Source organism: Mesoplodon bidens (genome assembly GCF_964165515.1).
Source record: "Mesoplodon bidens genome assembly, chromosome: 3".
Taxonomy (NCBI): domain Eukaryota; kingdom Metazoa; phylum Chordata; class Mammalia; order Artiodactyla; family Ziphiidae; genus Mesoplodon; species Mesoplodon bidens.
The window spans coordinates 3910771-3935549 of record NC_138178.1 but is presented as its reverse complement, the minus strand read 5'-3'; the positions used below and the strand labels follow the sequence as shown (position 1 = coordinate 3935549).

The 24779-nt window shown below is 41.2% G+C and overlaps 1 protein-coding gene across 3 annotated transcripts in view; it reads right to left on the bottom strand.

The window, feature by feature from the left end:
• NSUN6 (NOP2/Sun RNA methyltransferase 6) overlaps positions 1 to 24779 on the bottom strand; it is a 66950-nt gene that overhangs the window by 25847 nt on the left and 16324 nt on the right. For all 3 annotated transcript variants that reach the window (XM_081229324.1, XM_081229325.1, XM_081229326.1), the window contains 4 exons: positions 24141 to 24294; positions 12621 to 12702; positions 9416 to 9535; positions 3577 to 3718 (listed from right to left, as the gene is read on the bottom strand). In XM_081229324.1, the coding sequence (XP_081085450.1) occupies positions 3577 to 3718; positions 9416 to 9535; positions 12621 to 12702; positions 24141 to 24294 (498 nt within the window). The remainder of the gene's footprint in view (positions 1 to 3576; positions 3719 to 9415; positions 9536 to 12620; positions 12703 to 24140; positions 24295 to 24779) is intronic.

Sequence of the window (24779 nt, the reverse complement as noted above, 5' to 3'; positions counted from 1 at the left end):
GGGATTACAGCAGAACATAACCAGAACAAATTGTGTAGGAAAACTACCACACAGCATGATGCTAAAATACAGTTACTGGGTCACTCCTTGCACCTTATACTATGCACCTCATTTACCCACTCAGAGGCTTTCAAGCTCTTTTACTTATTTTAAAGGAGGAAGAAAAATTTTACTGATGAATAAAACAAAAAAATGGAAACAGTCACCATCTCCACTTTTAACAGTACGAAGCTTTTGGCAGACTGCTATTGGTTCTTCAATAACAATTATCCTCTTTTTCTATAGAAATGGTGTGAACTGGGCACATGGCAACACAGCCGAAGACTATGTTTTCCAGCCCCCCTTGCAGCTAAGTTGATCAAACGACTAAGTTGTGGCCAGCAGGATATGCACCCCACCTCCAGGTCTTGTGCATCTCCCAGTCCCTTTCCCTACCCCCTGGGAAAAAAACTGGAACAGTTGTCTTGGACCCAGAGATGAAGCTCCCAGCATTGGATGTCCACCTCTTTAACTTTTCAGTGAGACAAAAATAAACAAGAAAACCAAAAAACACTTCTATCTTTTCTAAGTCACTCTATTTTGGGTCTCTCTGGTACAGCCCCCTAGCCTACACACTGATATAAACTCCTGCAAATCCCTGGCTAACAAGCCACTGACCATGACACACTGTTGTCACGTAATTAGGCAATTCAATCCGACCTGCTCCCACTCTTCTTCAGGATAGTCCCTGTTTTTCTGGCAAGTATTCCATGTGCTTCATTTGTTTTGGCTTCTTAATCATGTGTGACTTACTACATATTAGGCAGAAGTTACAAAATAATTTCTTAAAGGTATGTGGATTTTCACATTACTACTGATGTAGCAGGCATTTTAAAAGTCATCATGAATCCTGGAAAACAATAAATACATGTGTATGTATAACTAAATCACTTTGCTGTAGACCTGAAACTAACACAACATTGTAAATCAAATATACTCCAATATAAAAGAAAATTTAAAAATCAGTAAATTAATTTTTTAAAAAGTCATCATGAATCAAATAGCATTTTTAATCAATGAACATTCTAGAGAAACTAATGCCAATTACTTCATTAAAATATGCAAGTTTCTCGAATACTTTATGAAACCAAATCGAAATAGAGACAAAGAGAGAGAAATAGAGCAATTTAACTACTGTATTATTTTATTCCAAAACAAGATATGCGGCAGTTTTTCCCTTCTGGCTCTATGTCCCCAATTCCTCAAGAAAAATGAAAAATGAAAAATCATAAAACTGAAAGGCTTGTCTCAAATCTCAGCTTTCTGAGCTGTAATATGAAACTAAAACAAATAGGTTAACACTTAAAAGAAGTGGAAAAAGAAGAACAAACAAAACCTCAAGTCAGCATTAGGAAGGAAATAATAAAGATCAGAGGGGAAATAAATAAAATAGAGATTAAAAACAATAGAAAAGGGCTTCCCTGGTGGCGCAGTGGTTGAGAGTCCGCCTGCCGATGCAGGGGGCGCGGGTTCCTGCCCCGGTCCCGGAAGATCCCACATGCCGCGGAGCGGCTGGGCCCGTGAGCCATGGCCGCTGAGCCTGCGCGTCCGGAGCCTGTGCTCCACGACGGGAGAGGCCACAAGAGTGAGAGGCCCACGTACCGCAAGAAAAAAAAATGGCCATACTACCCAAAGCAATCTACAGATTTAATGCGATCCCTATCAAACTACTCATGACATTTTTCACAGAACTAGAACAAATAATCCTAAAATTCACATGGAACCATCAAAGACCCAGAATTGCCAAAGAAATCCCAAAGAAAAAGAACAAAGCAGAAGACATAACCCTCCCAGACTTCAGACAATACTACAAAGCTACAGTAATCAAAACAGCATGGTATTGGCACAAAAGACATATGGATCAATGGAACAGAACAGAGAGCCCAGAAATAAACCCACACAACTACGGTCAATCACACAGCTTTGACACATGAGGCAAGAATATACAATGGGAAAAAGTCTCTTCAGCAAGTGGTGCTGGGAAAGTTAGACAGCCACATGTAAATCAATGAAGTTAGAACACTCCCTCACATCATACGCAAAAAATAAACTCAAAATGGCTTAAAGACTTAAACATAAGACATGATACCATAAAACGCCTAGAAAAGATCATAGGCAAAACATTCTCTGACATAAATCGTACCAATGTTTTCTTTGGTCGGTCTCCCAAGGTGACAGAAATAAAAATAAACAAACGGGACCTAATCAAACTTACAAGCTTTTGCACAGCAAAGGAAACAATCAACAAAACGAAAAGATAACCTACGGAATGGGAGAAAATATTTGCAAATGATGCAACCAACAAGGGTTTAATTTCCAAAATATACAAACAGCTCAAACAACTCAACAACAAAAAGAAAACAAACAACCCAATTGAAAAATGGGCAGAAGACCTAAATACACATTCCTCCAAAGAGGAAATACAAATGGACAGTAGGCACATGAAAAGATGTTCAACACTGCTAAACTATTACAGAAATGCAAATCAAAACTACAATGAGGCACCACCTCACACCGGTCAGAATGGCCATCATTAAAACCTCTACAAATAACAAATGCTGGAGAGGATATGGAGAAAAGGGAACCCTCCTACATAGCTGGCGGAAATGTAAATTGGTACAGCCACTGTGGAGAACAGTATGGAGATTCCTCAGAAACCTAAAAATAGAGCCACCATATGATCCAGCAATCCCACCCCTGGGCATATATTCAGAGAAAACTCTAATCCAAAGAGATACACACACCCCTATGTTCCTAGCAGCACTATTCACAATAGCCAACACATGGAAACCACCTAAATGTCCACTGACAGAGGAATGGATAAAGAAGATGTGGTACATATATACAATGGAATACTATTCAGCCATAGAAAAAGAATGAAACAATGCCATCTGCAGCAACATGGATGCAACTAGAGATTATCATACTAAGTGAAATAAGTCAGAAAGCAAATACCATATAATATCACTTAAATGTGGAATCTAAAATATGACACAACCGAACCTATCTACAAAACAGACTCATGGACACAGAGAACAGACTTGTGGTTGCAAAGGGGAGGGGCTGGAGGAGGGATGGCGTGGGAGATTGGGGTTAGTAGATGTAAGCTTTTATATATAGGATGGATAAACAACAAGATCCTACTGTATAGCACAGAGAACTATATTCCGTATCCTGTGGTAAACCATAATGGAAAAGAATATTAAACAAATGTATATATATGTATAATTGAATCACTTTGTTATACAGCGGAAATTTAAAAAGCACTGTAAATCAACTATACTTCAATAAAAACATACAACAAATAGGTTAAGAACAAAGAGTTTGACCAAGTCTTGGAGCTTTGATTCGGTATTAAAAACTTGATACTCAAAGATGGGATGACAAGCAAAAAGACATCTATTATGGCAAAATACCTTAGATCCATGCCAAGGCCCTATGGATATTTAGGGGCTAGAACATAGGTAGCAAAAGCTGACAATCTGTTTGTAAATGCCAATTATGAAAGCCTTTAAAAGACAGAATTTAACTCATCACCTGTGTCCTTAACCATGTCCAGTTTAAGGGCCCTTGTTCCATCGAAGCAAAACGCCCTGATGGACTTCAGCCCTAGCAGTACTGCATTCCGCTTGATTGTTTCTACCTTGTTGGGTAGTTTATCCACTGCGATCACTTCTCCCTACAAAAACAAAACAAACACCTAAAACAGTGAAACTCCAAAGCAGTCACGAAAGTTATTAATAATGAGAAAAACGGACAATTACAGTCTTCCCCACTCGCCTCCTATCCCCAGTTGTACAGCTGAAGTCATCATCCCAAGGAATACCAAATTTACATCCAATACTTAAGTCTTACCTTTTAGAGAACACAATCTTGCCAGATAATTTTCTTATAATGCCCATCTACTTCTAACCCAAAAACTCAAAAGCAAAAGCAGCGTTTGCAATCTTCTAAAGAAACTTTAAAATATCCATTTGAGAGAAATATTAAAAAATCGCCAATTTGACGTGCCTTGCTCACCTCTGTAAGAGCATGAACTAACATTCTGAGACATTTGCCTTCTGGTCCTCTGAGATACAGATGAATGTTACTTGTAAAATCAATCCTCATCCCAATAGTTTCTGAGATACATACATGTAACAAAATTCATGTGAATTCTGACAACTATATCACAGCAAGATGTTCTGCACTGGTCAGTAGTGCAAAAATAATTTTACATGGGAACACTTCGATTAAGTCAAAGTCAATAAAGACAAGAGGCTACAGTTTTGTGAATGAGTTGTGATAGTCACATGGTATTTTAAAACATACTATGAAATGTTCTGCAGAGATGGTGATGTAAACGTTTCAATGTATTTTTTTTTGCTTTTGTTCCTCCTTGTTGTGACATACACATTGACTGCATAGACTACAATACTGAAGATTTGCTGATTATGTTCTTGAATGTGACACCAGGTTTAGCGGCCGGCATATTTCCAGTTAATACCTCGACGGACAGGGAAACCATTTCGAGTGAGTTGAACTGGAAAAGTAGGGAAAAACCACCAGAATCAGGTTCCACTGTAACTACAGTGAAGGAGAAACTGCACTGGCTGAAGGCTGCTCTTACAAAAGTAGAAGACTGGAAGCCTCACTTATACAAAATTCTGCTTAACTACAAAAAAAAAAAAAAAAAAAATCAACAACAATGACAAATTGAAAGTATTATCAAAATCTGGGATTCAATTCTGGCTCAAATATTTCTGTTCAGGTTCCCGGGTGCTGGCCCGCTGGGAGATTCCCTAAATGGCCCCAATTCTTCAAGTCTCCATGTATCCCCACCCTCTGCTGTTGACCTTGCAACACCCGGCTGGTCCGAGTCAGGCTCGGCCACCTGGTTTGCACTGGCTGATGGGATGACAGCAGGAGTGATGCAAGGAGATGCGGAACACTGGCCTTGCTCTGCTTTGTCCTCTGCCACTGCTGACCCTCAGCTACTGCGCTCTGCTGTGCTAGTGCCCTAGCCCCACAGGAGGGCAAGAGATGCAGGGACCAGAGGCAAGACATTCCAGTGGCCTCAGCTGAGCCAACCTGAGCCTAACCCAAGTGAGTGAGCCCACCCAAGGTCATGAGAAACTCCGGCCAACCCACAGCTGACCAGGTGCCAGAGTCAGGCTGGGGGCCATCGACTGAATCCCAGACTCTGGAGGTGATGCAGTGCCACCGAAGCTGTGTGGTTGTTTTCACACAGCGTTATAAAACCAGCAGAGGATGCACACACCTCTAATATCCAGCCTCTCTTTGGAAAGACTTCTTACTGGAGAGCAGAAAATACCTCTGAGTAAATATACTTTTAAGCAAACACAATAAATATCATACCGTAAGTGAGGGGGGTAATTATCACTTCCTCAAAGCATATAATCTTTACATTTGAGCTTTCAGGAAAACTGAAAAATGATTTACATTAAATACCACAGCTCCATAAAATGAACCCTTCTGTTTTGTGTTCATTTTACACACTGGTGGTATTTAATGCGTTTTTTCCCTAAAGAGTTTTTGGTTTTTTACTGTTACCACCTTAAATTCTTTTTCAGCAAAGAGTGTAAGTTAATAGGCAAGTGTATCTCCTCTAATGAACCATGGGTATCAATTCCACGATATTTAAACGACAAATACCTTTTTCTATTGGAGATCTTTCTTAGATTGAAGGCTGCTCATTGAGGTTATACTAGTGCTACTGCAAGTGCCTATGTATATGTGAAGAGCATATAGACAGTGTATGGATTTTACACACATATACACACACATTTATAGTGCAGAGATGACAGGTTTAGGCCTTCAGCATATTTACTGAAAATATAAAATTTTATATTTATATATTTTTATCCCCATTTGTGACGTTGTGAATGTTTCAGAAATTCTAATAGTGTCAAATATGAATGTGTAAGAAATGACAATTTTCATCAGAAGTCTTCGGACAACTAAAGTTATCTGCACTAATGAAAGGGAAAAGTTACAGTTTCATCCTTGACACAGTACAATTTCCAACTATTTTCTTTGCAAGATTGCTTGTAAATCCCTTGACAGTCCTAAGCATCATCAAATATAGATCAAAAATGTATCACCTGATAAAGTCCAACATCTGGCACTTGCGAGAGTGGGAAATACTGTATCTTTTATCAGGCAAATTAGCTGGAGCAGAAAGGCTTTTGCTAAATCAGCCTCATGGAGGTTTCCATGCCAGAAAGTCGTACCTCAGTAGGTGATTTTTTCATATCTATAAATTAGTACTAGGAAGAAAACCGCTGAGTTTCCTAGGCACGTAAGCATTTTTACTGCTGTATAAATCTGAGCTAAATTAGAAAAGTGACAACGGATACACGGCCCTCACTATTCTCGTGTCCTTGCTCTGCTGTTCACCCAGCTGAGATTCTACGGCACGTTACATACACTCCCTTACATACATCCTCAACTCACGTGCATCTGTTTCTCGCACATCCAAGGGACAAAAGCTCAGCTGTGATTAAACCCAGGTCTTCACCAACTTCCTGTCTATCCCACACACACAACCAAAGAGCACATCACTAGCCCACCTCATCTTACTCTAAATCCAGGACCGCTGTACTCATGGGGCCCTGGCGCAAAATTGAATTCTCACGACGCATCCGTAGGCCATTCTCACTCCTTATCCTAGATTGACACTTCCTGTCTTCTCAAACCCCTGACCCCCAGCCTTGCCCTTCCCCTTCCGCATCCCCATTCCCATCTGAAGACCCTGCTTCCTTTTCAGAGAAAACTGGAACAACCAGAAGCCAACTCCCAGTCTCCCACCACGTGTACCAGTCCACCAACACCTCTGCCCATATCCTCGGCCTTACCTCCTACTTCCACAGATAAACCGTCTCAGGCCACCATCTAAAGCCACTGTGCGTCGAATCCTGTCCCATTTCACCTACCCCAAGATCCTGTTCCAGCCATTTTCCCGTTCCCTCGGGGGTAACCAGTTTCCCCTTCTAATCGCTCTTCTCCATCCGCATGCACTGCTATTTCCCTCATCTTACAAAAAGGACTCCCTGAGTCCACCCTCCGAGCGCTGCCCCATTGCTCTGCCCTCGGCACAAACGTGCCCTGCCCCCGCAAAGGAGAGGTCCTGATTCACTTTCTTCGCTTCCTCTCATTTTCTATCCAAGCAGGCGTTTCCACTCACTGCCATCACCCACGAGGCGCTGAGTCCACGGGGAGGGGGTTCTCGGGCCTCACCTCACTGGCCCCACCAGGACGTTTCACCCAGCTGCTCGCTCCGTCCCCTTTCGACCCCTTGCTGGCGCGGCGCCCAGGGCATCACGGGCCTCTGGCGGTCCTGCGGCATTAGTGGCCGTTCCTCCCGGTTCCCTAAGCGTCGGCGCACCGCAGCCCCAAGGCGCGCCTTCCGGCCTCGCCTACTTCTACCGCCCGCATCAGCCTCATGGCCTCGGATGTTTTATCCATATGTTGACGACTTCCAGACATCCGTTTCCAATCCCGACCTCTCTCCTGCACCCTGGACTCCACTATCCCATTTTCTGCTCCACGCCATCTCCTGGCTGTCTAATGGGACCGCACTGTAGTACAACCAGAACTTAGTACAACCAGAACTAAATGGCTGATCTCTCCCTGCAAAAGGTGCCCCTCCCGTAGGCCTCCCGACCCGGCTGCTCCATCCTTCCAGGTCCTCTGGCCAAACACCTAAGGAGTCACGCTGCGCTGGCCTCTCATTTTCACAACCCACGTCCAATCCACCAACAACTCCTAACAGCCCCAGCTTCGAAACACACCCAGAATCCAACCGACTTCTCACCACCTCCATGACGCCCCTGAACTGCCGTCTCCTAAGCGGTCTCTCTGCTTCCGCCGCTGCCCCCCTGCAGCCTGTCTGCAACACCACGGCCAAGGTAAGGAGCACACAAGCTTACGTCGCTCTTTGCCCCAAACCTCCAAGGACGTCCCACGGCTGGAGCAGACGTGACGTCCCGGGAGAGCCTGCGAAGCTGCTCCGCCCATGCCTCGGCCCCCCCTCTCTGATCTCTTCCCGCCCCCAACCCGGCTCCTCACTTAGTCTACACCGCAAAACTACCACGGTCCCCCCACCCCCGACCCCGGTTTCCCCAGCAAGTCGGGCAGCGTCCAGCCTGAGCGTTCGCACTTACGTCTCCTCTCGCTGGTACATTCTTCCCACATGTAAGTCTTCCCTAAATGCCACCTTCCCAGTGGGCTTCTCCCTCGCCACCCACTTCAAACTGCAAACTCACTCTCCCTTCCCCAGTATTCCCAATCCCATACCCCTCCCACAGCTATATATGCCTTATCTTTTACTCACTCATTTGTTTCTCATCTGTGTCCTTTTACTGGAATATAAGCTCCATGATGAAGGAAACTGTGGTCACTGTGGTTTATTGCTGTACGCCAGTATTTGGCACACAGTAAGAATAAATCAGTATTTTTTAAATCAGTCCATCAATTAAAATCTGACTCTAGATCAAGAAAGATACTGTAGGTGAAGCTACTAGCATGTGCAAATATTTTAGGAACCATTTGGTTTTACAGAATTTGAAACAAACCGGAAAGATAGCATCAACTGGCCGTATCCTTCTCAAGCTGAAGAATCTCAGTTGAAGCACAGAGTGGTTACAAGGCCACACAACTTTGAACACAGATAAAACTAGCACACGATGCAAGGAAACACATCAGCAAATATGCATACCTAGGAAAAAGCAGTAATATGTGAGCTAAAGTTATCCAAGGACAGACTTTTCTTTTGTGACAATGAAGCAGGCTTTACTAATTAAGCCAAATCATGGTTTTTATGAACCCCAAGGCAAGAACACAGACACATACAGATGTTCAGTATGTGTGCATGTATTCAGCTGGCCAAAAACATCTTACGGAGAAACCCGAACGAACATTTTGGCCAACCCAATATATTTATTATCATCTTTATATCTGCACATATATCAACAATATATATTTGGACACTTTAATAATGGACTGCCAAATTAACTTTCAGTGGTAGAATTTATTTGAATAGTTTAAAAAGTGTCAAGTCCTGTAATTAAGAACATGAAAAGATCTCTTAAATGTTTCATTTAGATTTAATCATTTGAGGGAAAAATTCTATTCCATAAATGTATTAGGCAAATCTGGGATTCAAGAAAGTCTTGAGATAGTCTTCACAAATGCCAATGGTCTACTGAACTTAATATGTGATGAATGACATCACTGAGCGACCTTCTCTTTGGCTGAATAGAAATCGACTAGATTATGAATGTCTGTATAATGTTCCGTAAGTCACACATACTTCCACCTCCATCACTGAGACATGCAGTGTATCAAGAGCAGCTCTGCGCGAAGACGGCCTCACCTCATCATGCATCAGCGCTGCAATGTGTGTTGTTTTGCCTCCAGGGGCCGCACACAAATCTAGAATCTTCTCTCCAGGCTGAGGATCCAGAACATGACTTACTACAGCAGATGGCAAATTCTATAAGGAAAAAAAATTAATTTGTTTTCAGTGACTCGAGATCATTTTAAATTTCAGAATCAGAGGACGTAAAGAAATCTTTGGAGGTAACCCAGTACAGCATCCTCGGCCAAGAGTATGTTTTCTGTAGACATACCAGTGTCAGGATAGTCAATTTCCCAGGGTGTCCTACGATCTCACAGGACAGCCACACACATGCATGACACATTAAAAACTGAACTCTAATATAAAGACACTAAAACACGTATGTGGCCACTGAAGATTCAGTGATTTTCCATCGAGAGATGATAGTGATGCTTCACCCCTAACAAAGATAACGTTAATGTAATGGCCAAAGATGACAGAAATTTCCAATCCAACATAATACGTTAAGAACCTTCTGGTATGCAATCAGTTGAAAGCGTGAAATAGTCCCAGTGAAGAGGCTTCATTAAATATTTAAATGATGACAAAGCTTCCCTAAAACAATTTCATCTACTACCTTTCTCTACAGTATTTCTCAATCCTGGCTGCACGACAGAATCACCTGGTGAGTTCTGTCTTTTGTTGTTTTTAATGTGCAGTCATCTAGAATAGTTAAATCAGAATTTCTGGCAATAGGGCCAGGCATCAGTGTTTTTAAGATCTCCCCAGGTGCTTCTAACATGCAGCTAGCTGTGCAGCCTTGCTAAGCTACAGCCATTGTCAACCTTAGCTGCAAACTAGAACCACCTGGGAGAGCTTTTCACCATCCTGACCCAGGCCCCACCCCAGCCAGACCAACTAAAGCCCATTCAGGTGGTAGAGTCCAAGCAGCAGCATGTATTTAAAGCTCTCAGATTATCCAACCTCATCTGGCTTTTAAATCAATTATTTCCAAGAAACCAGGCAATGAAAAGATCAACTTTTGAGCACCATTTTTGATTCCAGATAACCTAGAATGCAACTAGAATATAACTGAAAACAGCTGTTGTAAATATTTAAGTGTTAAACCTTTCACTGTCAATCATTTCCATCGTGAAAGACATCAAAGGCGTTTCTGTAATTCTGTGGATTGTGGTCAGGCAAATCAAAAGTTTCCTTTGTGGTTTTGAAAAACCAAATAATATTGCACATTCGTAATTTTAATGGTTGTGTGCAACACTCCAATTAACTTTATAAAGTACATCCTTGTGTAACTTCAACTGCTAACATGAGAAATAATCAATTATCACCAGCCCTTCACCACCTCCTCTCCTCAACAAGGAACCCACAATGTGAAGCTTCCACATTAGCTGTTGCAAACAAGTAACAGTACAGATTTGGGGATAATGGTTTCCAGAGAAAGGCAAGGCAAGAGGCATCAAAAAAAAAAAAACCCTACAAATTTCACCAGGGATTTTCCCAAGTATATAATTCTACCTATCTGTAAAGTACCTTCAATAATCACAGAATGGACAAAGTACTAGTTGCCTAACTCTGGGGCTTACAAGGTATACAGCCAATCACCCCATGAACTACCTCATCTTCACAAGTTAAGAGGGTGCTGAACATCATTCAAGAAATGGTATCAGTGTTCTTCAGTTACAGCCAGTGCAGGCTTGTGATAATATATTCAAAGAGCCCAGCACAACACCACACTTTTTAAAAGGCTGGCAGGACTGCCCTAGTGGTGCAGTGGTTAAGAATCTGCCTGCCAATGCAGGGGACACAGGTTCAAGCCCTGGTCCGGGAAAATCCCACATGCCACGGAGCAACTAAGCCCGTGCCACAACTACAGAGCCTGTGCTCTAGGGCCCGTGCTCCTCAACAAGAGAAGCCACCGCAGTGAGAAACCCGGGCACCACAACGAACAGTAGCCCCCCTGCTCGCCGCAACTAGACAAAGCCCGCGCACAGCAAGGAAGACCCGACACAGCCAAAGATAAATAATAAATAAAATAAATAAATTTAAAAAAAAAAAGAAGAGCAGTCTTGGGAACTGTTTCTCTAAAAAAAATTTTTTTTAATTAAAATAAAATAAAAAATAGAGAGAAATAAAAAAGGCTGGCAGAGACTACTGAAGAAGATTCTACGTAACCGTGTATGACTTTATATTAGGTTACGCATCCTAACGGTTTACATTATCACTAATGTAGAATCAGATGACAAACGTAAATCTGTTTTTCTATTTGTTCACCCCAGAATTAATCTCTGGATTTATAAAATGACTTTTGGTTACATACTAAGCAGAATAGAAAGCAAATGTCATCTACGCTTAAGTTAGGGTACAGATGCTACTACCTACCAATTGTGTGACCTTATTCAAGAACCTGACCAGATCCGGTCTTCAGTATCTTCATGTTACATTGGTAATAATAATAAAATAATAAAAATGCCACCTAACAAGCAGATGGTAACAAATCACATGAGCTAATGTACATGAAAGTACATCATAAACTGGACAAGGGAAAACAAATTACTTGTTATATCACAGCAATTGATAACCATCTGACCAAAATCTGCTAGTAGTAAACCATTTGACTCTCATGCAGAGCTACACATGGAACACTTACATGTATAGCAAATGCATGCTTTATTTAGGGATTAATAGTGGAAATGGAAAGCAATCATTACAATAAGCTACACTAAGTAGCTTTTTTTTTTTAACAGCAGTTACAGACATTTATTTTATAATAAGAAAGGTACAACCATATTTATTAAACTTGAGGGTAGGAAAGCACATTCAGGAAGAAGCTCTCAAACTAAAGCTCAGAACTGGTGCCCGAAAGAAGTGACACAGACGCCACCGTCCCACATGGCGGAGTCTTGCCTTTCCTCAGGGTGAGCGGGAGTCGCGGCAGCGCCCCTGCGCAGGCCTTCTCACCCTACCTACTGTGCTTATTAACCTACAATAAGCACCGCTGGGCAAAGGAAGGGAGAAAAGGTAGTTCATCACTTGAGAAAAGGACAAAGTGCTTACTAAGCTTCTCCTTACTACTTAACCAAAGGTAGATCAGAAAACATATAAATACACTGCAAAAAAAAAAAATGTTAATAGAAGCGAAAAAACAAACCCTTAGATTTCAAAATAATTCACTGAAGTATATTTCAATGTCACTAAGTATTTTGCTTTTACAAATACTTACTTGTAAAAATAAGTAGCTAGGCAGTACGTTGTCAAATGAGGGGCTCAGATACACTGGGTCTGTCATTCTTACGCCTATGCCTCTGAAAAACAGGAAATCTAACATTACTCAGTAGAAATTAGACAATCTACACAATCTCTACTTCTAAGAATATATGCAAGTAACATGTCAAATATAAGATGTTCTGCCTTTTTAAAACCTTTTTTACTCAGCACCAAAATACTTAAAAGTATTCCTGTGAAGTGTTTCTGGATTTTTACCCACAGTACAGTAGGCCACTGGGAGCACTAAAAAGGGTAAAGTTACATAAAATTTTTATTTAAGCACCACTGCATTCCTTTAGAGATCTGCACAGACTAAAAAGTGAAGACCATCTGAGTCTTTATTCACTGATGCATTCTCATCCTTCTGGTAACAGATTTATGACCACTGTTATGAGCCTTCCAATTCAACAAACATTTTGTAATCCCTTCAGTTTGCCAGGCACTATGCTCGGTACTTGTATGAAAAATAAAAACAGGGCTTCCCTGGTGGCGCAGTGGTTGGGAGTCCGCCTGCTGATGCAGGGGACGCGGGTTCGTGCCCTGGTCCGGGAGGATCCCACGTGCCGCGGAGCGGCTGGGCCCGTGGGCCACGGCCGCTGGGCCTGCGCGTCCAGAGCCTGTGCTCCGCAAGGGGAGAGGCCACAGCAGTGAGAGGCCCGCGTACCGCAAAAAAAAATAATAATAAAAAAATAAAAATAATAAAAAAATAAAAACATATGTTAAGAATCATGCTGGTGATAAGCCATGACAAACGTGCCACACTGCTTCCCTCTCATCTCGTTAGAGAGTAACTGCCCAGTACTGACACCATCCACAGGATGACCTTTGCCACCTCTGTCCCCAACTGTGAGTGGCAGTGGACCTGATCGGAGCAGGAAGGGCCAGGGCCCAGGATGGCCTGGTGGACGGGGATCCATTAAGACAAACATCGCAGTCAGAGAGGCTGTCCAAGGGGATAGAAGGTACACAAGCACACTGTCAGAGAAAAGCCAAGCGTGGCCAGCTGCACAGGTCACACGAGAGAGAGCGAGACAACGGGAAAATCAATGTGCGGTTCCAGGGATTAAAGGGGCACAGAAAGAAGAACGGGGCCCGCAGACACAGCATGTAGATAAGTTCAGAGTTCATGAACTGACCGTGGCAAAGAAGCACCTACACAGACATGTGTACCCTACGTGATGTAGATGGGCTGATTTTACTCAACACTCTGACACCACATGTGTGGGCTTCTCTCTCACCCACCAACTCTCCACCTCTCTGGACACCAGGTGGGTGTCCTACAGATCACTTAACTTCTGACAGACTGCCTGGGGTCATCGTCAGAATCCACAGGTTCAGCCCAACAAGACTGGGCCCGCTCCAGGTGCCAGCTGCACCTCCCAGGCTGCGACCTGGCCTTGTGACTGACTGGCTATGAATTTGGAGGCTCCTAGACTCCCTCCCCAGCTTTGACAATTCACCAGGATGACTCACAGAACTCAGGAAAACAATTTACCTGTCTGCCTACCAACCGGAAGCTTTTGGCACATGAAGGCAAATAAAAGGGAAGGCTATTAAATACAGGAAACAGTTGCATGTAGTAACACTAATATATTTTTAAAAAAGTCAACAGTAAACCACTGAAAAAAAAAAAATATATATATATACACACCCAAGATGGGCATCTTTTGTATTAAGAAAGGAAGCACTGTAAAATAATTCTGAATTTGTGTTGGTTGTAGATTGAGTGTACTGCTGAAGAACATCGGGTTCTTGTTTTCTGTTTTGTTTCTTTGTGTGCGCATGCGTGTGTGTGTGTTTGGGTATTTTTTTCTTTAACTGACAAGCCATGTTGAGAGGTCTTGGACCACTGCTTTTCCCCTATGTGAGTCAATACACAGTGCTGCTGTGTGTCTATATTTTGTGTGTGTGTGTATTTGCTAATTTTTATTAATTCTAGTTTTTCATCAAATAAGTTTGACTTTCTTTTCTGTAAAACAAAAACAAAAACAAAAACTGATGACTTCACTTACGGTCCCCAGTTTACTATGAAGGATACAACTGGGGAAACAACCAAACAGAAGGGATGCATCGGGCAAGGCGTGAGGGGGGCCATGGATACACCACCCTCCCAGCACCTAGATGTGTTCACCAACCTGGAAGCTGTCCAAGCCCCTCGTTCAGTGGCTTTTAGGGAGGTTTCATCACATGGGCATGACTGAGTAAGTCACGGGCACTGGTGGCTAGCTCAGTCTCCAGGCCTTCTCTCTTCCCTGGAGGTCTGGGATGAGGCACAAGGGCCACCCTCTGATCACATGCTTGGCTGCTCTGGCCAACAGCCCTGTCCTGAAGCTGTCGGGCGGGGGTACAGAAGCACTCTTACCACTCCTGAGATTCCAAGGGCTTTGGGAGCTGTGTGCCAGCAACCTGGGACACAGACCAAATTATTTATGTATTTCTTATTATGCCACAGCAGAGCAAGTTTATGCTGACCCTTCACAGTGAAGTAATTTCTGCAGGCATTTGCAGGACGTCACTGCAGTGGGTCTGACGACCAGTGTTAACTCCTTTCTTCTTCTTCCCATGCCTTTTACCCTCACTCCTCTGTGCAACACTTGGTATCTCCAGATCTGCACCTTTAATCAGAGTTAAGCCTCGTCCTTGCTCTAGTCAGGATCAAATCAAACCACTTCTTAGTTAAATAGTTCTTGCCCCTGAGCAGAAAATACACAAAAGAAACTTACGAAATGTCACTGCCTCACGTTCAAAAGTCAGTCCTTTGTTGAGACAACTGGGGCACTTACCTTGATCAACACCTTGCCCCCGGTGCCAGCATCCAGACCCACTACTGAATGCCCTGAATCATCACTCAAGTGACTCTGTCCTGCAGGGCTCCAGTCCTCTGCAAAATACTGAAACGAACGCTTATACGCCTGCCTTCCTAACCCAGTTCCCACCAGTGCTTCAAGTTCTGGTTCCCTTTGCGCTATCTCCCTCTGACCACGCCTACCAGCACAAGAGTGTCCATCTGTACAGTATTTAATTTAAAGTAACATGACAAAATAATTTAAGCCAGTTATTGTTCAGGTATGGGCTGACATGTTTCCTTTAAAACTATTTCTGTACCACGTATCTCCACATAATAATGCGAAATATAACACCTCATAGGATGAACAATCTGTTAGTAAACTAATCTGAGTCTACTAATGATTCAACTCAGCTGGCATTCAAGAAACCAAAGGGCACAAATTCACTGACTGACTGTACAAATGTACTGTTAACAGAGTTGGTCCTAAGTTTGAAAAGAATATAAACAGTGTCTAGATGCCACATTTCTTTGCTGTGGAAGCGGGCTTTTTCTCACATAGGCAGAGACTGAAATCATAATGGCCTACCTGAATGCTGAGTTTAAAAATCAACAGTTTCTTGGTTTCCTAACAAGATGGAGAAGCAGCAGGACCGGAGCTCATCTTCTCTCGTGAAAACACCAAAATCACAACTAACTGCTGAACAACCATCAACAAAAAAGGGCCAGAACCTACCAATAAAGAGATACTACTTCCAAAGATAAAGAAGAAGCCACAGCGACACAGCAGGAGGGGCAGGTTCCTGACACAATCAAATCCCATACCCGCTGGGTGGGTGACACAGGAAATGGAAAATAATTGTATCACAGAGGTTCTCCCACAGGAGTGAGAGTTCTGAACCCCAGGTCAGGCTCCCCAGTCTGGGGGTCTGGCATCAAGAGGAGAGGCCAGAGCATTTGGCTTTGAAGGCCAGTGGGGCTTGATCACAGGAACTCCACAGGACTGAGGGAAACAGAAACGCCACTCTTGGAGGGCGCACACAAGGTCTCATGCACACAGGGACCCAAGGGAAAAAGAGGTGACTTCATAGGAGCCTGGGCCGGACCTACCTGCTGGTCTTGGAGGGTCTTCTGGGGAGGGAGGGGGCACCTGTGGCTCACTGTGGGGACAAGGACACTGGTGGCAGAGGTACTGGGGAGCACTCATTGGCATGAGCTGTCCTGGAGGCCACCATTTTGAAGCCAAGACCTGACCCCACCCAACAGCCCTTAGGATATAGTACTGGGATTCCTCAGGCCAAAAAAACAAACAGGGTGGGAATACAGCCCCACCCATCTGCAGACAGACTGTTTAAAGTCTTCCTGAGTCCACAGCCACCTCTAAACACAACACTTGACATGCCCTACCCACCAGAGGGACAACACCCAGGTCCACCCACCAGTGGGCAGCCACCAGTCCCTCCCACCAGGAAGCCTGCACAAGCCTCTTAGACCAGCTGCACCCACAAGGTGGCACACACCAAGAGGAACTACAATCCTGCAGCCTGTGGGACTGCAAACACAGAGAGATACACACAAAATGAGATGGCAGACGAATATGTTCTAGACAAAGGAATGAGATAAAACACCAGAAGAACAACTAAGTGAAGTGGAGACTGGAAAAGAATTCATAGTAGTGACAGTAAAGATGATACAAGATCTCAGAAAAAGAATGGTGGCACAGACCAAGAAGATACAAGAAATGTTTAAGAAAGAGCCAAGAGATTTAAACAACAGAATTGAACAATGAGGAAGAAGAACGGATAAGTGAGCTGGAAGACAGAATGGTGTAAAGCACTGCCATGGAACAGAAAAAAGAATGTTTCAGAGACCTCTGGGACAACATTAAAAACACCAACATTCACATTAAAGGGGCCGCAGAAGGAGAAGAGTGAAAGAAAGGACCTGAGAAAATGTTTGAAGAGATAATACCTGAAACTTTCCCTAACATGGGAAAGAAAACAGTCACCCAAGTCCAGGAAGTGCAGAGTCCCATACAGGATAAACCCAAGGAGGAACATGCCAAGACACATATTAATCAAACTGCCAAAAATTAAAGGCAGAGAAAATATTAAAAGTAAAAAGGGAAAAGCAACAAATAAAATACAAGGGAATCCCCATAAGGTTATCAACTGATTTTTCAGGAGAAACTCTGCAGGACAGAAGGGAGTGGCACAATATATTTAAAGTGATGAAAGGGAAAAACCTACAACCAAGACTACTCTACTCAGCAAGGCTCTCATTCAGGTTTGACAGACAATCAAAAGCTACGAGAATTCGGCACCACCAAACCAGCTTTACAACAAATGCAAAAGGAACTTCTCTAGACGGAACAGAAAAAGCCACAACTAGAAACAAGAAAATTACTAATCGAAAAGCTCACCAGTAAAAGCAAACATAAAGGTAGGAAATCATCCACACATAAATATGATATCAAAACCAGCAATCGTGAGGAGAGTACAAATGCCGGATACCAGAAATGCACTCGAAATTAAGAGACCAGCAACTTAAAACAATCTTGTATATATATATAAAAGTCATGGGAACCGCAAACCAAAAATCTACAATAGATACACACTCAAAAAAGAAAAAGCAATCCAAACACAACATTAAAGATGGTCATGAAATCACAAGAGAAAAGAACAAAACAAGGTAAGAAAAAAGACCTACAAAAACAAATCCAAAACAATTAACAAAATGGCAGTAAGAACATACATATTGATAATTACCTTAAATGTAAGTAGATTAAAAGCTCCAATCAAAAGACACAGACTGGCTGAATGAATACAAAAACAAGACCCATACATATGCTGTCTACAAGAGAACCACTTCAGATCTAGGGATAGGGATACATACAGACTGAATGTGAGGGGATGGAAAAAGGTATTCCATGCAAATGGAAATCAAAAGAAAGCTGGAGTAGTGATACTCATATCAAACAAAATAGACTTTAAAATAAAGACTGTTACAAGAGACAAAAAAAGGACACTACATAATGATCAAGGAATCAATCCAAGAAGATATAACAACTGTAAATATATATTCACCCAACACTGGAGCACCACAATATGTAAGGCAAATGCTAACAGCCATAATAGGAGAACTTGACAGTAACACAATAATAGTAGGGGACTTTAACACCCCACTTTCATCAACAGACAGATCATCCAGACAGAAAATCAATAAGGAAAAACAGGCCTTAAATGACACATTAAACCAGATGGACTTGATTATGTACAGAGCATTCCATCCGAAAGCAGCAGAGTATACATTCTTTTCATGGGCACATGGAACAATCTCCAGGATTAACCACATGCTGGGCCATAAATCAAGCCTCAGTAAATTTAAGAAAATTGAAATCATATCAAGCATCTTTCCTGACCACAGCGCTATGAGATTAGAAATAAATTACAAGAAAAAAAAACTGTAAAAACACAAACACATGGAGGCTAAACAATATGTCACTAAACAACCTAATGGATCACTGAAGAAATCAAAGAGAAAATCAAAAACTACCTAGAGACAAATGAAAACAAAAGCACAACGATCCAAAACCTATGGGACACATCAAAAGCAGGTCTAAGAGGGACAATCTTACCTCAGGAAACAAGAAAAATCTCAAATAAACAACCTAACCATATACCTAAAGCAACTAGAGAAAGAAGAAGAAAACCCAAAGTTAATAGAAGGAAAGAAACCATAAAGATCAGAGCAGAAATAAATGAAATAGAGATGAAGAAAACAAAAGGAAAGATCAATGAAACTGAAAGCTGATTCTTTGAAAAGATAAACAAAATTGATAAACCTTCAGCCAGACTCATCAAGAAAAAGATGGAGAGGGCTCAAATCAATAAAATTAGAGATGACAAAGGAGAAGTTACAATGGTCACTACAGAAATACAAAGGATCATAAGAGACTATACTACAAGCAACTATATGCCAATAAAACAGACAACCTAGAAGAAATGGACAAATTCCTATAAAGGTACAATCTCGCAGGACTGAACCAGGAAGAAATAGAAAATATGAACAGACCAATCACAAGCACTGAAATTGAAACTGTGGTTTAAAAACTTCCAACAAACAAAAGGCCAGGACCAGATGGCTTCACAGGCAAAGTCTATCAAACATTTTCATGAGAGTTAACACTTATCCTTCTGAAACTCTTCCAAAAAACTGCAGAGGAAGGAACACTCCCAAGTTCATTCTACAAGGCCACCGTCACTGTGATACTAAAACCAGACAAAGATACCACAAAAAAAAGAAAATTACAGGCCAATTATCACTAATGAACATACATGCAAAAAATCCTGAACAAAATACTAGCAAACCAAATCCAACAATACATTAAAAGGATCATAAACCATGATCAAGTGGGATTTATCATAGGGATGCAAGGATTTTTCAATAGCCACAAATCAATTAGTGTGACACACCACATTAACAAACTGAAGAAGAAAAACCATATGATCATCTCAATAGATGCAGAAAAAGCTTCTGACAAAATTTACAATAACCCATTTATGATAAAAACTCTCCAGAAAGTGGGCATAGAGGGAACCTACCTCAGCATAATAAAGGCCACATATGACAAACCCACAGCTAACACATTCTCAGTGGTGAAAAGCTGAAAGCATTTCCTCTAAGATCAGGAATAAGACAAGGATGTCCACTCTCACCACTTTTATTCAACATAGTTTTGGAGGTCCTGGTCACAGCAATCAGAGAAGAATGAATGAATAAATGAATAAATAAATAAATAAATAAACGGAATCCAAAATAAACAAATAAATAAATGGAATCCAAATTGGAAAAGAAGTAGTAAAACTGTCACTGTTTGCAGATGACATGATACTATACATAGAAAATCCTAAAGATGCCACCAGAAAAATACCAGAGCTCATCAAGGAATTCAGTAAAGTTGCAGGATATAAAATTCATATGCAAAAATCTCTTGCATTCCTATACACTAACAACAAAAGATCAGAAAGAGAAATTAACAAAACAATCCCATTTACCCTTGCAACAAAACGAATAAAATATCTAGGGATAAACCTACCTAAGGAGGCAAAAGACCTGTACTCTGAAAACTATAAGACATTGATGCAAGAAACTGAAGATGACACAAACAGATAGAAAGATATACCATGCTCTTGGGTTGGAATAATCAATACTGTCAAAATGACTATACTACCCAAGGCAATCTACAGATTCAATGCAATCCCTATCAAATTACCAATGGCATTTTTCACAGAACCAGAACAATAAATTTTAAAATTTATATGGAAACACAAAAGACCCCAAATAGCCAAAGCAATCCTGAAAAAGGAAAACGGATCCGAAAGAATCAGACACCCTGACTTCAGACTATACTACAAAGCTACAGTCATCAAAGCTATACGATACTGGCACAAAGACAGACTTGTAGATCAAAGGAACAGGACAAAAAGCCCAGAAATAAACCCAAGCACCTATGGTCAATTATTCTATGACAAAGGAGGCAAGACAATACAATCGAGAAAATACAGTCTCTTCAATAAGTGGTGCTGGGAATACTGGACAGCTACATGTAAAGGAATGAAATTAGAACATTTTTTAACACCATATACTAAAATAAACTCAAAATGGATTAAAGACCTAAATGTAAGACCTGATACTATAAAACTCTTAGAGGAAAACATAGGAAGAATACTCTTTGACATAAATCACAGCAATATCTTTGTGGATCCACCTCCTAGAGTAATGAAAATAAAAACAAAAATAAACAAATGGGACCTAATGAAACTTCAAAGCTTTTGCACAGCAAAGGAAACCATAAACAAAATGAAAAGATAACCCACAAAATGGGAGAAAATATTTGCAAATGATGCAACAGACAAGGGATTAATCTCCAAAATATACAAACAGCTCATGCAGCTCTATATCAAAAACACAAACAACCCATTCAAAAAATGGGAAGATCTAAACAGACATTTCTCCAAAGATGACGTACCAATGGCCATGAAAAGAAGCTCAACATCATTAATTATTAGAGAAATCAAAACTACAATGAGGTATCACCTCACACCAGTCAGAATGGCCATCATCAAAAAGTCTACAAACAGGGCCTCCCTGGTGGCGCAGTGGTTGAGAGTCCGCCTGCCGATGCAGGGGATACGGGTTCGTGCCCCGGTCCGGGAGGATCCCATATGCCGCGGAGCGGCTGGGCCCGTGAGCCATGGCCGCTGAGCCTGCGCGTCCGGAGCCTGTGCTCCGCAACGGGAGAGGCCACAGCAGTGAGAGGCCCGCGTACCGCAAAAAAAAAAAAAAAAAAAAAAAAGTCTACAAACAATAACTGCTGGAGAGGGTGTGGTGAAAAGGGAACCCACTTGCACTGTTGGTGGGAATGTAAATTGGTGCAACCACTATGGAGAACAGTATGGAGGTTCCTTAAAAAACTAAACATAGAGCCACCATATGATCCAGCAATCCTACTCCTGGGCATATATCTGGAGGAACTCATTCTTCAAAAAGGTACATTCAGCCCAATATTCATTGCAGCACTATTTACAATAGCCAAGGCATGGAAGCAACCTAAGTGTCCACTGACAGATGAATGGATAAAGAAGATGTGGCACATATATACAATGGAATATTACTCAGCCATTAAAAAATGATATAATGACATTTACAGCAACATTGATGGACCTAGAAATTATCATACTAAGTGAAGTATGTCAGACAGAGAAAGACAAATTTCATATATCACTTATATGTGGAATCTAAAAAAATTATACAAATGAACTTATTTACAAAACAGAAACAGACTCACAGACTTAGAGAATGCCCTACGATTACCAGAGGGGAAAGGTGTGGGGGGAGGGAAAGATTGGAAGGTTGGGATTACCATGCACCCATCACTATATCTAAAACGGATAACCAACAAGGACCTACTGCATGCATAGCACAGGGGACTCCGCTCAATACTCTGTAATAACCTACATGGGAAGAGAGTCTGGAAAAGAATAGGTACGTGTATATGTATAACTGAATCACTTTGCTGTCACCTGAAACTACCTCAACATTGTAAATCAACTGTACTCCAATAAAACATAAATTTTTTTTTTAAACTCAACAGTTTCTTAAAAGATGGCTGCCTCCTACTCCCACCAACAAAGAAAAGAGTACTCAGAAATCTGTGGACCCAGTTACTGGAACCACCACGTCAAATAAGAGGATAAAGCAAGTACCACTAATAACTAACTAGAGGAAGCAGTCAACCTATCAACTCCCCATTACAGACCCAAAGGTTAACACAGCAGGTGTGTGCATAATCTTCAGAAGGCACTCCAAGGAGAAGACAGTATTTGTTCTTGGCCATTTGGAAACTACTGCTATCTCTAAGTGGAGAGAACAGCCTGTTTCTTTAGAAGAATTAATTTCAACTATAAATCCAAATGGCTTAATATAAAAAACTGTCCCAGCAATCAGGGATGTGGCTCTGTCCTAGCAGGATAAGTTCACAGCTTTCAACTATAAACTAGAAATCCAAATTGCTTTAATATAAAAAACTGTCCCAGGAATCAGGGATGTGGCTCTATCCGAGCAGGATAAATTCACAGCTTTCAGCATGTTTCCATCAGCTGTCAACTTTGGAGTAACAGAGCTGTCCACAGGATTCCTAAAACAGCCTGAAAACACTAAGTGAAATAAGACACAAATGAACCTACCTACAAAATAGAAACAGACTCATAGACATGGAGAACAGACTTGTGGTTGCCAAGGGGGAGGGGATTGGGGAGGGATGGAGTGGGAGTTTGGGGTTAGCAGATGTGAGCTATTACATACAGAATGGATAAACAACAAGGTCCTACTGTAGAGCACAGGGAACCATATTCAACATCCTGTGATGAACCATAATGGAAAAGAATATAAAAAAGAATGTATATGTATAACTGAGTCACTTTGTTGTACAACAGAAATTAACACACTATAAATCAACTATACTTCAATTTTTAAAAATTATAAGAAACTGGATTGTCCACCGATTTAATTTGTTCAGCACCTGTAGCAACTGGAGATGATTTTAACATAACTTGGATTTTAATTCGGTGTAAGTCTGAACATTAATTTTTGACCACAAGCATTCATGTGAGTACTGGCTTTCTGGTAAATTTTTTAGTTAAATATTTTTTTTTCTTTTTAATATTAAAACCATAAGCTTTTCTCTTCACACAGACTGCTAAAAAAAAGATCTGGAGAGGTGGTCTAATTCATCCTTTATCAAGATAAGTAATGTTTTCCAAAGATACAAAACTTTTCAACTTAATATACAATAGGCTCCTTAATCTGAGCATTTACTCTTTTACCTAAAAGGATACTTTCCCCTCAAAAATGGCAATATGGGTTAAAGTATTTTCCAGTTGAATTTATACTAAAAAAAAAAATCATTCATATAATGCAACTAGATATATATATATATATATATATTTTAAGGTCGGTGAAGTATATTTCTGTTAATAGAAAACAGAGTTAAGGCAGCCACGTCTATATCTGGACTAAAAAGCCCTTTGATCATTAAAGTTTTCTAGATATATATTTTACGTTGTTTTTCATTTTCTTTGAACCACAGAAAGGATGCTTATTTCCCCCAAATGGCATTTGCTGACATACTTCAGTTCAGGGAGCCTGCTGAAGATCTCTTTGCGGCTTAGTTCAGAAATCCCATTTCCAAGAAATATTTTTGTTCCATCAAATTCTTTGGCTCCTTTCTTACATTTGCCTTTAATATCAGAGTACACGGAAACAACATCTCCACCTTTCATAACTAGAGAAAGAAGAAAATCATATCACACTGATCTATCTGTACTTTGGCAGAACAGTGAAAATTCTTTAAGCTTTTAAGTCTTCAAGCTTTAAGACTGGGGACGCCTAGGGGCATCAGTAGTGGGCATGAAGCAGACTAACCAGTCTCACTGTAACCCCTAATAGAAAATGTAACTTTTTACTTTCAAACGTTTGCCAACAATAAATCGAATTGATGTTTTTTTCTCCCTAGGAAAACAAAGATACAGAACAGTCTTCAAAACATCTGACCTCAGCTGGAAGTCTTTAGCTGAGCAGAAAAGGAAGGATATCTTCTATTTAAATTATTTTTCCCAAACCTAACATTCCCTAAAAAGAGTAAATTAAGAATACTAAGATTCATCCCAATATTTAAGATTCTACGCTCCGAATGTTGCCCTCACAAATGACAGGACGGCAGCCTGAGGTTTTAGGGCAACAGAATAAAGAATACAAAACAAAATTTCA